This window comes from Marmota flaviventris, chromosome 6, assembly GCF_047511675.1.
Source record: "Marmota flaviventris isolate mMarFla1 chromosome 6, mMarFla1.hap1, whole genome shotgun sequence".
Lineage (NCBI taxonomy): Eukaryota > Metazoa > Chordata > Mammalia > Rodentia > Sciuridae > Marmota > Marmota flaviventris.
In genome coordinates this window covers 80205870-80224184 of record NC_092503.1, presented here as the reverse complement: position 1 = coordinate 80224184, position 18315 = coordinate 80205870, and the positions used below count along the sequence as shown (strand labels likewise).

The window sequence follows — 18315 nt, the reverse complement described above, 5'->3', positions numbered from 1 at the left end:
ACTAGGACTTTGCTTATTACTCCCCCTCCCCCATTACCAGCAGGTGTAGACTTTTTACTGCTATTGACTTTTATCTCATAAAATTTTCTTGACATCTTTGCCTTCAATTGGTCCCCAAGCTCCTTGTTCCCATTTACCTTCAACATGTTCTGTGACCTTCTTACCTTAGACCTGGTACTCAAAATGCTAGGAACATGGGACATACTTAACAAAGATCAGTCCTTCTGTTTGGTTCTGCTCATGAATGACTGAGCCTTTGCTGTGGGTGATTTGAAGTCCGTTAGTAAATTGAAAGCTATTTTAGAAAACACATTCTCTGCAGCATTCCATTTTATTAATAAAGGTCAAAGCCAAATTTTTCAAAAGCAAATCCAGTGAATACAATGAAATCTTTTTGTTTGGGAAACCACCTCTATTAAAAGCTCATCTATTCTACAGATAGAATTTTCTTAGGAAATCTTTTTTCTGAAATTGAAAATCTGTACTCTAAGCCCTTCTGTCTAAAAGATCAGTTATCTAATCAAGGAGAATCATCTCTATCATGTGTTTTACTGTAAATATTTTTATATGGCATCATCTCAGATACTAGGAAGGGGAAACTCAAGTAGTGGGGAACAGGTGACAAAAATTCTTTGTCGCTGATTACTGATCAGCTGTATGCTCAGAAGCATGGCAGTTGAGTTAGATATTCTTTGCAGTTCTATCTCTTTCATATAACTGTAATTTTTATTCTTCTGTCTATAAATGTTTAATCTTCCATTTTCACCTTACTGAGATGTTTGCCTCGATATTCTACAGTGATGAATCCCTGGGACGTGACTTTCATAAAAATGATGACTTGTGCTGTGAATATTGAAAGCTTTCATCCAGACAGTCTGAGGCCACCCCAGGTGCATGTTTAGTACATCTGAACTAACATTCAAACTGTTGGATTTCTTTCTGTTAGCAGTTTTCTTTTTTTTTCTTAGTCTTATATAATTAAAGATAATGAATCAAGAGCAAAACAGTTAAAACAGTAAGGGCATGTTGATACCAATGTCAGTTCAGAAAGGCTGTTTTCAGAAAGGCAGGAATCGAAAGCGGGCTTCCTTTGCCTTCTTTATAGGTGATCCCTTCCATTTTCCCAAAATGGACCCTCTTCATTTAAGTCCTGCCTTTTTGTTTTCTAAGTTACTTCCATTCTCTGATTCATTTATTAATGTCTTTATTCCTTGATTTTAAAATTAGAACAGTGTTTACACTTTTTTTTGATACATGAAGGGAGGTAGCTTCTGTCATTTCTCTCTCATTTTGATCAAGCGCACATATATACATAGTATTGATGTTTATTTCTTCTCTCTTCTGTAATTGTCATAATTATTTACATAAATATCTTATATTGGTGTAATTCTGTAAATACTGCTTCCTACAGACTTGTTCAGTAGTGTGAGCAGCCACAGAGGGTATATAACCTATTCAGTCCCGGGCTTAGAGGAGAAGGGCACAAACACCAGTATCCAAGGGATTCCCTTCACAGAGTTCAGCAGTTTACTCCTCCAGCACACACTTGTCTGGAAAGACATGAAAAGATACCTTTTCTTTTTCACATTGCTTTTTGTTTGCTTGAACTACCTTCTGAAAAAACACTTTGTTAACTTGGCATTTCTACCTGGTAAGCTTTCTGATTTTTTAAAAACATCTTCATTTGATTCTCATTCTTAATGGATCATGTTGTTGAGTCTAAAGTTCTAGAATTAAAATCATGTTCCCTGAGGAAGCATTACTTCTTATTCTGTAATCATGGTATTGACTGGAAGACTTCATGTCTGCTGGATCAGATTTTTAGAGGTAAATTGTTTGATTTCTCTCTCTGGAAGATTTTAGCATGTGTGTGTTTGAGTTCTGGAATGTGATTTTTTTTTTTTTATTTATTCTGTACAGCAATAGCAATTGTTGGAAGTTTCAATCTGGAAATTTATTTCACTTTTGAAAAGTTCTGTTTGTTTGACTTTCTCCTCTCTTCCATTGTCTTTCTTCTTCCCCTGCGGGATTTATTGTTTTGGGGACCTTTGGCCCTTCATACCAGCAGTGCTCTTCACCTGTTTAATAATTTCCTTCTCTTGATCTTGATGCTGTGCATTCTAAGAGGCATTCTCAAGTTTTATTTCTAGATCACTAGCTTGGTTTTTAGTCCTGTATCATTCTATTATTTAATGTATTTATCAATTTTTTAGCAATCAAATTTCATTTCCCGAAGCCCTTTTGTTGCTGTTGTCTTATTATTCCTTTAAAAATATTGGCTTGTTCTTGTTTGTTGTTGTAGTATTTTCTTTAATTACTCCAAGAACATTAGTTAGCAGCATTTTTCTTGGTTTCTTGTGTTCTCTGAGCTATCTCTATGTTCTCCAGCATTACTTCTGGTTTCTGGCCTTTGTCTTTCTTAGAAGCTGGCGTGACTTTTCCCTGGACTTGCACAGGTCTTTTCCCTTTGGTAGGAGGACTAAGACTGTGTATAAGGCTGGGTGGCAACAGAGAAGCAGGATGAACCCCTCCAATGCTAATGAAAGAGAGCATTACAAAGGCAGTGGAGGATGCTGTCCTTCCAAGACACACCTCCATTCCATTGCTTTCTGTGCCTGATTTGGAGCCCAGACTGACCACAGGCTCAAGAGTTTGCTCAGCAGTTCACAGTCAGTTTTGTCCTGAGAGCACTTCTTGAGAGCTCTGACTACACTATGCAAAGGATTGCCTCTGCCATTATACACACACTTCTTTGTGCTTTAGTGTTTGCCCATCAGTCTCCAGATCATTGTAGTCATTGTCTCAGGCCAGCAGTTTCTATGGGAGTTCCTTGGGAAGGATTGCTTTTCTGTTGTTTTGGTTCTGTCACTTAATTGTCATTGAACCATGGTTTCCTTTCCTGTTTACTCTACCATTCCAGTTGTATTTGCATTGTCTAGGCATTTCTTAAAATTGTATTGCTGGAGGTTGGGGATATAGCTCAGTTGGTAGAGTGCTTGCTTTGCATGCACAAGGCTCTGGGTTCAATCCCTAGCACCACACACACCCACAAAGAAAAGAAAATCGTATTGCTGGATCCCTTCAACTTCAGTGGCACTTGGATAAGAGAATAAATGGATGCATGTGCTTACATGCCATCTTGCACCATTGTGGTCACAATGTTAAACATTAATTAAGAATTTGAAAGCCTCAGCTTTGAGCTTGTGCTTATTTTGGTGTTTGGCATAGAAATTGCTGAATGAAGCCTTGTTAGGTAACTACATCTCACCCATTGTACTAGGACTGGAACTGCCAACTACTTTTTCTATGTCAAGATTTCATAACATAGAGTATATCATTAAAGATCCTTATTCACTAAATCAAGAAATTTGCTCAGAGGCTATCTTTTAGGCCTGAAAAAATTCAAGCAGAAGGAGTCTCTCTCCCCATTTTAAAACAGCAGCAGCAGCCACGGTAGCAACTCTGTTATAGTCTTAAAAAAAACTCTCTTTAAATTTTCTTTTGGGTAGGCCAGATTTCCTTTTGACTCATGTATACTGATTGCTGTCACCATTTCCTTGTTGACCCCATGTTGTTTTTCTTCCCTGCAGCCTCCTGTTTGCTTGTGCCCCTGGCATGTAGAAATAATATGGTTCTGTCACTTAATTGTCATTGAGCCATGGGAAGCAGTACAGCTTTTCAGAGTGACTGCTGTGGGCTTTCCTAACTGTTCTCTTAGGGAACACTGAAAGGGCAAAGAACTTTAAGATCTTTGTCTCAAATGCTTGCTTAGTCCATAATGGTCTAATTGGGGTTTGCAGATAATGTCCTTATGTGAGCTTGTGGAAGAATGAGACTATTGTTAACTCTACCTGTTGTAGATTTTATCTTGAGCTTCAAAATGTCTCACACATTGGTTTTCCCTTGAACCTAAACAAATATAGGTGAGGGGAGACTCTTCTTTTTTCTTTCTTTTTTTTTTTTTAAACAGCTCTTCAGCTTGCTTTTTTTACTTCTTAAAATTATAGCTTTTAAATAAATGTTAACCATAGTGAATAGGAATGCTGAGTTATGCTATTATCTATACAGTTCAAAATTTTTTATTTTTCTAAGCAATTGGCATTAGAAATAGTTTTCATCCTTTGTCTTAAATGTAATGAAAATACACTGGCTTCTGAAACTGGCTGCTCTGATATTGCATGTGATATGTGTGTATCCTTCTGCAAAGTCATTCTTAACTGATCTTTAGATCCTATAGTTACAGAATGTTGATTGTCCTGAAAATTACAATCTGCAGACACATATTTACAAACACTTCAGGGAAAGTGCCTTTGTATGAAATTCAGCAAGTCTGTTTAGAAACCTTATATGAGTTTTTAAACTCTAATGCTTTTAACCTTTGTAGTAGAAACTCTAATATTTAAAAATATATATCAGTGAAACAATTTGATAACAAAGCAGAATTTTTTTTTATTAGAAAGTATTATGGCCCAAGGCCATAATATAAGAATACTATATTCATATTATAATGTAATAGCAAGTGATATTTAAATTCTTAAGACTGTGTTCTTCCTAAAGGATTTCACATCATACAATTTAATTCTGAAAGGAGGCATTAACTATTAAGAGGCTTTAGATTTTAAATTATCAATCATCTACTTACTCTTTGCCCTAATATGACAAAGGAAATAATTTAATTTCTTGCACACTTTAGGATTTATCAAAACACTCAAAAAGCTTTGAATGTTAGAAAGTTAAATTTTTATGATATTTTAAAAAACTGGTAAATAATAGAGTAAAAATAGGATTTACTCAAACTATATTACTAGCATGATATTACCTAATGCATGACACATTGGTCATTTATTAACAAACAACTCATCTGTTCTTTTGACACAGATTGTGTTAGTAACCCAATATATGTCATGTACTAGTCTGTTTGATTTTTAAAAATAATTTTCTATGAATTATTTTGTTTTTAAAGCTAATTAGCAAATTTTGTACTTATTACTTTCATACCTTAAATGAAATTTTCTAAACTCTTCAGTGGATCCAATTCAGTATTCAGGCAAGAAGCTCCCCAGCCTTAGTGATATGGTATTAAGTTAAAAGTTCATAAAGTAACAATAAGATTTACAATTTTTATGACAAATACTGTTTAAGAGAAAATTTTCTTTTTATAAATTAGAAATGTCTAAAAGATTTTTAAATATCTGACTTGCTAGTGATGAAAAATAAGAGTAGTTTAGTGTGGATAAATTGTTTGTTGATCATGTTACATATTTTCTCTATTTGCATATATGTACATATTTTTAGATGTTGTTTTTATGTGTATGAAACTTATATGCGAGCTTACCTGATTTCCAGTTTTGTGATTTGGGGAATTGTGATCATTTTGATATTTTAAATATAAACACTGAAACCTGAAGTATAATTATTGTCTCATTGCAACTTGCCTTTTATTCATTTATATGTACAATATTTTCATTTTATTGCCACAGTCTTTGAAAGTAAAATCACACTACATTTATAGAGATTGAGTCATCGTTTCTCATTTTATTACATTGTTAGTTTTACATTGCTGAATTTCACACTGACATCAGAGATTTTTAGTTAAATAGAAGAAAGAGAAGCCTATTAGACTCAAGGGCAGGAACAGAATTTTGATGTCTACTGGCCCTTGATCTTACCTATTCAGTCAAACAGGAGAAGAACAAATTTTCAAATTGATATCCCTAGAAACAAGAATATCCATGCTGGATTTTGCATTTGGCTACAACTTACAGTCCACTAAAGAGCAGCTCTACTGGATGCTGCATTATTTCTGAGAAGTCTGGAATTATCTATCAGGTTACCAATAAAATCTGGAGTCCAAGGGCCTCCATAGTATCTGACACAGCTGGGAAGAAAGTCTGAGGAGGTGAAATGATAAAGTCGTATAACTCACATGGTACATTGATGGGCATTAAAACCACAGATGCTGATACATGAACATATACCCAACCCAGTTTCCCAGAAATGGGATTTGTGAAGCAGACAATGGTTGATGCAGTGGTCTTCTCCTCAAAACCGATGAGTTAGGCAGAACCAGACTATATAGGGCCTTTTACACCATATCAAAGATTTTAGTCCACATTATATGACCAGTGAGACCTCTTGAAGCAAAGGGGTTAAGCTCAGGATAATAAGGTGCCAGTTTATGAGAGGTCCTTATTGTAGAGTGGAAGATCATGAATTATGGTGTAAACTTGTTTTGTTTAAGAGTCTATGAACAGTGTTTTGCTCATGTGGAACCTGAGCTCAAGGGAGAGTTCAGATCTAGAACATTTAATTAGAATGGATTTCCTAGGAAAAGAATTTAGACCCAAGAGAAGCAGAATAGGCTACAAAGAGGAACAAGCACACTGAATTTATATAGTGGATATCTAAAAGGATAGAATAAATATAGCCCATAATTTAACTCTCTTCCTCCTCTTATCATATCTTACTCTAAGCATTTTGGTACAACTCTGAGCAAAAAATTGTTAAACAGAATGTGTATGGAACAGTATTATTTCTTGAACCTAGATCAGTGAAATGTCACTAAGCTTTTTGAAAATGGCTTTGTAACAAATAATGTAACGTTTTTAGTTTATGGTATTTTGCCTACATTATACACCAAACTTAGACTATTTGTGCTATCATTAGAATCATATTTTATCTTAGAAAATTACACATGTTCTTACAAATTCCATTAAATCTTTTGTATCCAAAGCAACCTTCTACCGCCTCATTATTTTCTTTACTTGAGTGTTTTATAGTATAATTTCTGAAACTTAACATGTTGAACTCCATCCAGCTTTCCCTTAAACCTTTTCTCAAATCTTTTTCCATCAAGTCAGAAAGCTTAGAACCCCTTTATTCTTACTTCTTCCAAATCTTCACATCTGATCCACAACCAAATATCAATTCTGCTTCTAAAATGTTTCTCTGGCCTGTCTAGGTCACCATATACATGGCCATCATTCTGCTCCAAGCTGTCGCTGACATCTCTTACCTGAATTACCATGGTGCTCTCCTCAATTTTCTCTCTGGTTTCCTTCTTGCTGCCCCCTCTCTGAGCCATTCTTTTTATAGGTACTTAGGTATTTTCTTAAAGGAAGGTGAATCAGTGTGCTCCCTTGCTTAAAACCCTTGCATTATTTCTTTCAGTACTTAAATTAAAACTTTTTTTTTCTGGTTTACAAAGTCCAGCACATGTGGATCCCAGTCAACCTTGCCCTTTACTATGCTTTCCCCTGCCCTGGATGACCCTGTCCCAACACGTTCTGTGCTAATTCTACATCTTCATATTTCAACTTAAATGCTGAGCCTTTCTTTTCAGATGTTTCTTCTTCTTGGTTTGTCAACACAGTCTTCTCTTTAGGCTTGATCCTAAATGACAGAACAACCAGTGCAAAGCCTAAATCTCAGATGACCATGAACTAAAATTACTTAACTTCAAAATCATGAGATTGGTTGATAAAGTGTTTGGACAAGAGAATCTGTCCACAGAGCCAAACAGTTCTGTGGGGTCAGGTGCATGGAGTACTACATACATGGCACGCCCTGGGTATGAGGCCATGTGTTAGAGTCCCTGTGTTTGCTCCACGTCCTGCCTCTTCATTGCTTGCTGCAAGGACAGATGGCCAAAAATTGTATTGTTGGATGCCTGTAATCTGCTTAGCAACTGCCTGAGTATATATACATGGTAACTGCAAAATAAAATCAGACCTCCTTCCTGCTTGGTCTCCGGAGGTCTTAAATAGCGACTCTGCAGCCACACTCTTCTCTACCTGTTCCATGGACCTCCTCACTGGACGAGAGAGAACCCATGCAGTTCAAAAGAGGCATGCTTTGCAAGAAGCAAACCTCTACTGTACAAGTTACTGACTCATTTAGATTTCTAGACTAATTTCAAAAGTACTTATAATGCCATTGGCCCAGCTCAGCAGTGGATTCCTTAGGGCTCAGTGAGAGCAGCATACAGGGGACCCGTGCCTGATTTCTTGTTGGGCAGGATGAAAGAAAGAATGTGAATTTCAGCACTAGTTAAACATGGCCCCAAATCTCAGCTCTCCCACTTGGTGGTCAAACTTGGGCAATATATTGCTTCTCTTGGAGCCAGTCTCTAATCTCATGGACTGTGGTGAAGAATAAATGATGCAATGATTTTAAGGCACCTAGAAAAAAAGGAAGGCCTGCAAACGATTCTAATCATTGTCTACTGACAGTATTTATCCTTAGGAAAAATTTGCCATTTTTAAAAGTGATTTATATCAACTTAGAAACTAGGTAGTATGATACACGTAAACTTTGGAAAGAATTCACACACTGACTAGAATTTCTCCCTGGCTTCTCTTGTGAAAGTAGCAAGAGAAAAATGATTCTGTGTCTGAAACAAAGATAAATGTTAGAGAGAATATAGTTTCTTTTAGTCTTTATTTGATCTTTTCATTCTCTCTGAAGACATAGTCTCAAAGAATGAGGAAATCTTCAAAAGCAGAATAGAAACACTGGCATTGACACATGGAGACCTTTGTGGCTTTATGTTTACCAACTGATTTTTTTTTTAAGCCATAGATAGCAAAATGTCAAGAGTGAAATTGGGAGGCAGCAGCCTTCCATGTTGAAGCCTGGAGAAAAACCTTAGGTCAGTGTGACTCACACAGACAGGTGTTACTTTGGCACATGAGGTTTTCCTATTTTCGTGAGGTATGTGTCCCTATTTCATTTCTGTTGTCAAATGTTTTACATTTTAATCCTGTCACAGGTTTTGGATTAAAAACTTGTTACATTGATCATCATACTCAAGGAAATTTTTAGGCCCTAACAGATTAAATCTAGTAGCTATGTGTCACTCTTTGGCCTGGACAGAGCAATGATACATTTTTTTACTTCCATAAAGGATTTGTCAGCTGGGGGTGTAATCTCAGCAACTTGGGAGGCTGAGGCTGGAGAATCCAGAGTTCAAAGCCAGCCTTGGCAACTCAGCAAAACCCTGTCTCTAAATAAAATATTTAAAAGGTATGAGGATGTGGCCCAGTGGCTCAGCACCCCTGGTTTCCATCCCTGATACAAAAAAAAAAAAAAGAAAGAATTTGTCAGAAGCACCAACCATACTGTTTTTTTGTTGTTGTTCATTGATTTTACTTTCGTCTTCTTTTTCTAGGATTATGACAGTTTTTTTGAATCGAAGGAAAGCAACACTGTCTTTTCATTCTTAGGCCTGAAACCACGATTGGCATCAAAGGTAGGTTATTTTTTTCTCCTTTTTGCTTTAAAATTCATCTTTCTTGAATTGTTCTTAGAGATAGAGGTTGAAAGTGTTAAAGAAATGCACAGATAGTCTCTATTCATAATTATAGACTATCTAGTATTAAGACACACAAAGATGCTTAGGTTTTTTTGTTTCCATTGTCAGTCATTGCCATAAATTAGGACATTGATTTACTTATAATTTAGACCTCATTCTTCCAAGAAGACTTAAGGTAGCAAAAAGTAGTAGCTGTTTTCTATTTTAAATTGCAATTTTTATCACAGTTCACTCTCTGCATTGGTGGATTAAAACACAGGTCAAGAATATAAGCCGGTGTGCTGGCACAGCCTATAGTCCCAGCGGCTCAGGAGGCTTGTGAGTTCAAAGCCAACTTCACGAAAAGCAAGGTGCTAAGCAACTCAGTGAGACCCTATCTCTAAATAAAAATACAAAATAGCGCTAGGGATGTGGGTCAGTGGTCCAGTGCCCCTGAGTTCAATCCCTGGTACCCTAACCCCAAAAAGAATATATGAAAAGAAAACTGCCTCTGCACTGAACATGTACAGTTATTTCTTCTTGTCATTATTTCCTAAGTAACACAGTATAACACCTGTTTACCTCATGTTAGGTATTATAAGTTATCTAAGGCTGATCTGAAGTATATAGGTAGGTGTGCCTACATTATGTGCAGATATTTTCTCTAAGGAACTTGAGTATCTGCAGATCGAAGGGGGGATCCTAAAACCAATCCCCCACAGATACCTAGGGATAATTGTACTTTAAATTTTTTGTGATAGCACAATCAAGGCCATATTTGAAAAGTCTTATGCACATTTAGCTTTTTTACATTGAAGGAAGGGTGTTCTATGATAAGTGGTCAGCCTTGGAAAAAATACTGCAATTCCTAAGCCATTCAAAATATTTTTAAAGCCCCTTTATTAAGTCATATGTCTTTTGGAAAGCCTAAAGGACCCAGGTTGTATCATATTTAAAATTTATAGTTATAAATTTTTTCATAACTTAATTATATGTATTTAATAAATTAATTTCAAAATTAAAAAGATATTAAGTCAGATAATATTTTGATTATTTGATTTTTATAAATGGTACTTATTTCTGATTATAAAAATAACCTAGACTCACTTAGAAAATTTGGGAAAATATGAAGAAAGTATAAAGTAGAACATAAAAATCACTACCCCAAGCTATTCACATTGACATTTTTGTGTTTCCTTGCTATCTTTATATATATATATAAAGATATATAGTAGCTGAGGTTTTGACTATATTTACAATAGAGACTGAATTCTAAAGTGTGTGTGTATGTGTGTTTTTCACACAATTGAAATGGAAGTACATTACTGGGAGTTTTATTGTCTATAAGTAATAAGTCTTTTGAGACTACCCAGGATCTCTACGATTTCTGGAACACCTGTGGGAAGAAGGCAGAGACATCAATAATGTAAATTATACACCAGTACCTGCAGTGCATAGCCAATGTGAAATCTTGCTTTGTTTTCACATCCGCAAGTCAACAGATGGTTGTGGGTGGTTTCCATGTACGAGTTTTAAGTAGAGACAAAACCCACACATAAAGTATTTACAGGTTCTTAAAAACTATTTTTATGAAGATGTAACATTTGAATACTTGTTAAAAAATTAGAGTATTTTTATAACATGTTTCATCCAAACATATTAAACAGTACAGATTTATCTTCAAAGAACTAGAAAAACTGGGGTAGGGAAAATCTAATGAATGTATAAACCCAGGGGATACCGTGGTCTATGTAAAAGCCTTTTAAAAAACACTGTGTACTTGCCATCTTTGTTCTCATTTTCCCCAAAGATGTAGGTTCCTTAGACACTCTGCAGTCTGACTTTTTAATTCTTTAAGCCATTTAGGCCTGGGGGTGTAACTCAGTGGTAGAGTACTTGCCTAGCCTGCATGAAGACCTGGGTTCCATGCCCATCACTGGCCCCATGCCCCCAAAGTAGGAAACAAAATTTATTCTGTCTAGAACTTCTTAAGAAATCTATTATCTATAAAATACACATTCTCACATGGCTTGTGGCCACAGTGTTAATGTTGGTCTTGGTGCTATTGCAGCTGACTTGATTTGAGTGGACCAAGTTCAAAAGCAGTAAGGGCCTTGGGCAGCCCCACCCATTCAGCCAGCCATCTTCAGTTCCATGAATGAGAACTACTGGGGCAGGAGCACTTGGGATCAGAGCAGATGTCCATAGTGCAGTGTCTGTGTTGCTTGCTCTCACAAATATTCAGGGGCTTAGAGGTTAAGAGCAGCTTAGACTACAACTTTATATGAGAGAAGGGAAACTATAGGAAAAATTTAGCCTTTTCTCCCCATTTTAGTGACTTATTATTCACTTTGGTAATAATCCATTACATGGTCTACAGATTAAGGCTTTGACAGCGTGTTCACAGATTTGATGTACCAAAAGATGAATCCCCCTTTTCTTATCTCCTTTCCTACTCCCGATGCAGTATGCACACATGAAAGATAAGATAGGAAAGCCATCCAGGAAACATAAGGATGCCGTTAGCATCTATAATTGCCCCACAAATGGGAAAAGAGCATTCATGGGCCCCACAGGCACAGGTGCAGTGTAGATTCCAAGTAAGCTGCTCCCAGAAGTAAACGGAGCAGAGGAAGCCTGGAAATCATCAAATGGTGTCTTGCAGGCCACATTAGCTGTGGATATGTTATCTGTCTAGTGCAGAATTTTTGAAAGTCAAAAGTAAATGGGTTGCTAATATTTATTTAATTTTTTAATTTGTTCTTATTTGTTATACGCGATAGTAGAATGTGTTTTGACATATTATACATATGTGGAATATAAATTCTCATCCTTCTGGTTGTACATCATGTAGAATTACATTGGTCGTGTAATCATATAAGTTGCTAATATTTAAAATGCAGATTTTTATGCTTTTCTTGAAGTTGGGAGGTGTAGAAACTCAGGAAAAGGGAACACTTTCCCCTGTGAGTGGCTGGAGCCAGCAGGGGCTGGCCCACCATGGTACTTATGCAAGCACGAGAAAAGGAGGCCTTCTTGCTAATAATTTTATGTTGAAACTCATCAAGTTTGTTATTTTAATAGACTAAGAAGAGCCTGTTATAGAAGTTTTTGCTTCCTGATCTTTGCCATTCAGGGGTGATATTTAGAATACTTAACAGAAGGAAATGCTGCCAGAGTTGGAGGCTATGGAGGCCTCCTGTGCCAGGTGACAGCTGTTTAGCAGTTGGATCATGGCTGGAGAGGAGTGGAGGGGCACTTGGGTGATTGGAGCAGCGACTATTTACTAGCAGTTATGGCCATACCAATGTTGTTCTTCACATAGGGTCAGCATAAACCAGTGCCTCTGGAAGCCCCCTGAGTGAGATAATGCTCACCCATCCATGAGCTAGTAGAACGGTACCTTTAAGAGGAGACTCAGTGGGATGTTGCTTTCTACTTTTTATATTTGGCAGATTGGATGAGTGTGATTTAAATCTGGGCTCTGATCCCGAAACCCAGGATTTGCTCTTAACAATCACTTGGGGGGTAATGTATTTCCAACATCTCTGTTCTTGACATTTAAAAAAAAAATACTGCCAAGAGCAAATTTTCTTGTCAATGTAATGCAGTGCTGTAACTGGTGTTTTTGTTTGTTTTTCTTAACAGGCAGAACCTTAGTGAGGCAAAGTGGAAGGTGACGGAGATGCATTTTGGAGCACCCATTGGTACTCGGCACACACCTGCTTACCTAATGCATCACTGTGACAAAAGCCACATGCATCAGTAACTTTGCTTGCCACGAAAAGGGTGTTTTTGGAAGATGTGGGTATAATGGGGATTGCATGATTGCTTTAAACCAAATCAGGACTGTGGTGGATTTTTTCTTCCCAATTTGCCTGCAGTTGCCTCACTCACCTGAAAGTACTGTCTTCTGTTACGGGTGTGCTTCCTTAATAACTGATAGACAAGTGGGTGGCACCATTAGAGAGAAAATGTTGGGTCTGCCCTAGGATATAGTAGATGCCAGTATTGCATAAACCTACTTCTCTTTAAGCTGCTTGGATTGCATCCTTGAAATTAGTCTGCCAGGCTTATTAGAATCTTTGAATAAAAAAGAAAAAAGCAATGCTGATTGACAAAAGGGCATTGAAGATTTTTGCTACAGAATCATAAACATCACTGCTCTAGTGCTTTGTAATAACACCTGTTGAAAATGTCAGATGTTCTAGATTCCTTTTTGTAATGGAAGCTCTTAACCCTCACAAATCCTCTAAGCTCCTACAGATGTTTCCAGAAATTACTGTTGCAATATTGCATGATCACAACCAAGTTACAGGGATGAAGATAATTACTATTGCAAGGGGAAAGTTTTACCTAAATGCACAAGACTGCTTGAAAGATATATTTTAAGAGGTGCACTAATTAGATAGTCAGTTTATAGGGAAATTGTCTGATTCGTATCTGAAGGCATTTCAGCTTTAGCAATTTATATATACATAAGTGCACATATATTTTTTAAATTCAGCTCCCCAACAGCTGCTTATTCTATTTTGTGAAAGGATTATATTTTTTTGAGAAAGGAAGATCTCAGTTAGATATATTTTGTGGACCCTTGATGATGCATATTAAAAGATACCAATATTGCTATAGAATTAATTTTTTTCTTATGTTACTTTTCATTGTTCTACTATTTTTCTCATCTAGCCACAGTCTCATACTTTTCAGAGTAAAATCGATACACATTCTTACTTCATGTATAAGCACAAGTGAGTTTTCAGAGCAACATATATGAGAAGGGGGCTGTCTAAAGAGTAACTCTGAATTGTATTTGGCAAGCAGATCTGCTCCCATTGGAGTGGACACTGATATACACTGAATATGTTACTTTATTAGGGCAGAGGTGACTTTTCCATATCCTTATATTTTTTAAGGGTTTTGAATTGCCAAACATGGAACAGCCTTGAATATGATAAACTCTAAGAGGGATGACTAAAATACTCAATTATTCCTAGCATCCTAATACTAGACCTTTTATTATGATACTGAGAAGGATATGTGTAAGAAATTGAAAGAGCAAATGAATTAAAACATCACATACCCTGCCCCCATACCTTGATAAATGTGTACTATTCTAAAGCACTTTTTGAATGCTGAAGCTGAAATTCCAGCCTGATATTTGCAGTTCAGGACTACAGTCAGACGGAAAGCATGACAGAGTTCTTCTTGACTGGAAAATATATGATCTGCAGTTTTCTCTCCAAGGAAAACTGTTGTCAAATCATGGGTATTACTGGTTAGTTGATATTAAACAAGATCCAGGTCATATTCCATTTGATATATCCCAGGGACTATCCAGGAATGTTTATTTCTAACTGGATATTGTATTTGAGTATGTTAGTATGTGAATCTTCTGCTAAGACTTATAAGTTTTTTGTTTTGTTTTTTAGTATGAACCCAGGGGTGCTTTTACCACTCAGCTGCATCTCTCTCTCTCTCTCTCTGTCTCTGTCTCTCTATCTATCTATCTATCTATCTCTATCTCTCTCTCTTTATTTTGAGACAAAGTCTTACTAAATTGCTCAGGCTGGCTTCAAACTTTCCATCTTCCTGCCTCAGCCTCCGGAGACACTGGGATTACACCATCCAGTGGTGTAATTTCTTTTTAAGATACAGCAATTTTTAAAGTTGTCATATTGTAATTATTCAGTTTACATTTAGTCTGCTCTTATAAGTGAGTGCTGAGAACCAACTTAATAAGGTTGAGGCTTTGCAAATTCTAGGATTGTAATATCAATACCATGATTGCTAACCAGAGAAAGCCACCCAAATTTGTCTGATAACTTTCAAATTAACTATAATATGCTTAGTATGATTATATTAAACATAATGCTAAACCACTAACAAATACAAACCATCTTACTATGATTTTGGGAGGGGGCTATAAAGAAGTACAAGAGAACACCCTCAGGTGGCAGTGTCCTTGCTAGGATAGACTAGAAGCACAGTGTATGGAATCTACCACAGTATCCAGGCTCCACAGAGTACTGAAGTATTGCCCTCCAGGACTACCCTGTTTATAGAGAATATAGTGTCCTTAATCGTACTCCTACCAGCTGAATTCCAAGCATAAAGTAATGATGTTCTTATTTCCTTTAACTAGCTGCCTTTCATTTTGATAGTCCCAGTCTTTAAAACCCAGGAAAGAAGTGGATTTGCAGGCATAGATGTAATAACAAGGATATTTCAAGACAGAATTTTAGTTTCCTATAATAGGTTCCTTAGGTTGCTAAAAATCAAATATGCCATTTTAAAATCATCTAAAAATATAGAGTACCATCTTTCAAGGTGTATGCAGACCAGAAGAAAATTTACTTGGGGAAATAACTTGTTTTTCCAAATTCTGATGTTTTATTAAAATCAAAGAAGAGAAAAGGAAGGTATTTTGCCCTCAGACTCTAATATATTTGAAATTTTTTTCTGTTTTATTCATTAATTCAACACTTATGCATAGATGTTTTTGTAGCACATGAATTTAATAATGAACTGAACTTATTTTTATCTTTTTATTATGGAAAGGTACCAAAGTTTCTTTCTGTTTTGTTTCATTTGTCTGATTTTATTGTGGGACTTTGCTTTTTCCTAGAAATCCTTTTCATTTAACAGCTTTTCTTAAGTGTCAGGATCCACTTCAATCTATATAATTATTGTTTTTTAGATATCAGTTTGTATGTGTTTGTCTCTTAAGGCATTGATATTTATACTCAGCATTAAAGAAAAATGAATTCCAGAAAACAAGTGTTCTAAGATGGAGTTTTATTTCCTCCCATTTATCACATTTTCTAATTTTAGTTCTAGGTTTGGCTGAATCCTTTCTGTTTAGCTGGGAAGATTTGTTTTTACTCCTCTCCACAAACCTGTGCATGAAAGCTGCAGATTTGGTTGTAAAAAAAGAAACAATGCAGATATATCATGTGATCATTTGAGGAACCATGCAGGTGGTCCTGCCTGTGTTGGGAGGGGAACACAGAGTCATCTCATACAGTGACCAGTGATAGTGACCAAGGACAGAGTTAATCATTCAGCCACTTCCTTGGTTCAGTTCCCTTTGTGGTCTCAAGTGAAGCCATAGTTGATGGATATGGTCCCCTGTTGGTTGCAGAATACAAGGACAGGTTAACCACTACTTATTCTGCCAGGGTCCCTTTGAGGCAGCCAATCACCTTTGAAAGCAGAAGAAAACTTTGCTGAAGGCAGTAGCTGAGGTTGCTTTTATCACTAAACTATGTCAAACCTTAGAACACCAGGATAGAGGGAGGGTGGAGGGAGGGATCAAAGGGAACAAGCTGTAAATTTGCAGAAATGTGCTAAATCATGAAACCAAATAAGCAAAATGACCACTGCCTTCTTGTGTCTCAGATCTGCAAAGTTTTCCTACTTCTAGAAATGCATGATTGGCTGTCCTTTCTATCAGCATATATTGAGTCCTTAAAATGTAATGGATTCTATCCGAGCAGGACAGTAGTCTCCACCCTCAAAGATGAAGCAGAAATAAAAGCAGCAGTTACGTCCAGTGGTAAATGATAGAGTTGGGTAAGTTCTTAGCACTCCAAGCTGTGGTTCATCTGAAACATTACATGTAATCTTTTTCTTTTTTAAAACCATTTCAACTTTCAAAATTTCATACTTGTAGTGGAATACACATAGACACCTACATACACACACATATGTATATATATATATATATATATATATTAAAAATAAAGCATAATAATAAACAAATCCTTGTGTGCCTGCCACCTACCTTACTGCCTTTTTGTGAAGCACTGTGTGTTGTTCCCCCAACCTATCCTCCTCCTTGTCCGATAAAAGAGCCCTATCCTGCTTTCATGCTTATCACAGCCTTCCTGTTCTTTATCATTTTGTTTTCATGTATGTATCTTTAAAGAATAATAAATGGAATTTAGCTGGATATATCGTCTGTCATTTCCTTTTTACATTTATTGCAATGGGAGTTTTTACTACTAAATATTGCATTGTATGAAAATATCCCATAGAAATAGAAATAGAAAAGGAAATGTTGCTATGAACATTCTTTTGTTTGTGACTTGTGGTGCACATACCTAAGAGTGGACAATATACCTTGAATAGAATTGCTGGGTTGTACAATAAAAACACATCATCAGCTGTAATTGATAAGGTCAAATTGCTTTTCAAAGTAACGGTACCAATTTAATGTTCCCACCAGAATGTCAGAATTTCCAGGACTGTAGATCCTGGCCTACATTTGGAATAGTCAAATTTTTGCCAAGTTGGGTATCATAAAATGGTATCTCATTGTGGTCTCGCTCGGCATATTTTCTCCTATTACTAATTTGAATGTGTTTAATATAGAAATTTCTATTTCTTCTTCGAAGAAATCCCTCTTAATGTCTTTTACCTTTGTTTCTTCTTCAGTTGTATTTTTGCTATTAATTTTAAATTTTTCTTTATACTTTGCTTTTATTGGTCAATACTGATTTATCTTTTTGTTTTTATTTGTGATGCCAGGACCTTGCATATTCTAGGCAAACACTCTACTACTGAGCTGTACCTCCAGCCCATGATTTAACCATTAAAGGGAAGACAAACACATTAAAAATAGAAAAATTTTCTGAAGCAATTTCCAGAAATATGAAAAGCATGTGAATCTTTATTCTATTTGCAGAAAATAAAGTTGAGTGCATATATTATATGCTTCTTGCATATTGATTTTTAGTGTGTCAGCATGTCAGCCAAGAAATATACTTTCGGTACTTTTCTTTGCTCTAGGAGGGTTCTTTCTCTAAAGCTATTTTAAAGCTTATTAGCTCCAGTTATTTGGCAGGAAATTAACATGATTAATGTTATGGTTTAGTTTTTCTGCTACAGGACTTTACCAAAAGAAAATCTTTACATAGACTTGATGTTTGTATATACTTGTTTCCTTAGTTTGTCAAAATGTAATGGGCCTGTAGCAATAAGTTACAATGATGATATACTTAAAAACATTAAAATTATTACTC

At 36.1% G+C, this 18315-nt stretch overlaps 1 protein-coding gene across 1 annotated transcript in view; it reads left to right on the top strand.

Moving 5' to 3' along the window:
* Sh3bgrl2 (SH3 domain binding glutamate rich protein like 2) overlaps positions 1 to 17243 on the top strand; it is an 88786-nt gene extending 71543 nt beyond the window's left edge. Inside the window, exons 3-4 of the mRNA XM_027928320.2 lie at positions 9170 to 9250; positions 12941 to 17243. Coding sequence (XP_027784121.1) covers positions 9170 to 9250; positions 12941 to 12952 — 93 coding nt within the window. The 3' untranslated portion in view covers positions 12953 to 17243. The remainder of the gene's footprint in view (positions 1 to 9169; positions 9251 to 12940) is intronic.
* Positions 17244 to 18315: the final 1072 nt, after the last annotated feature.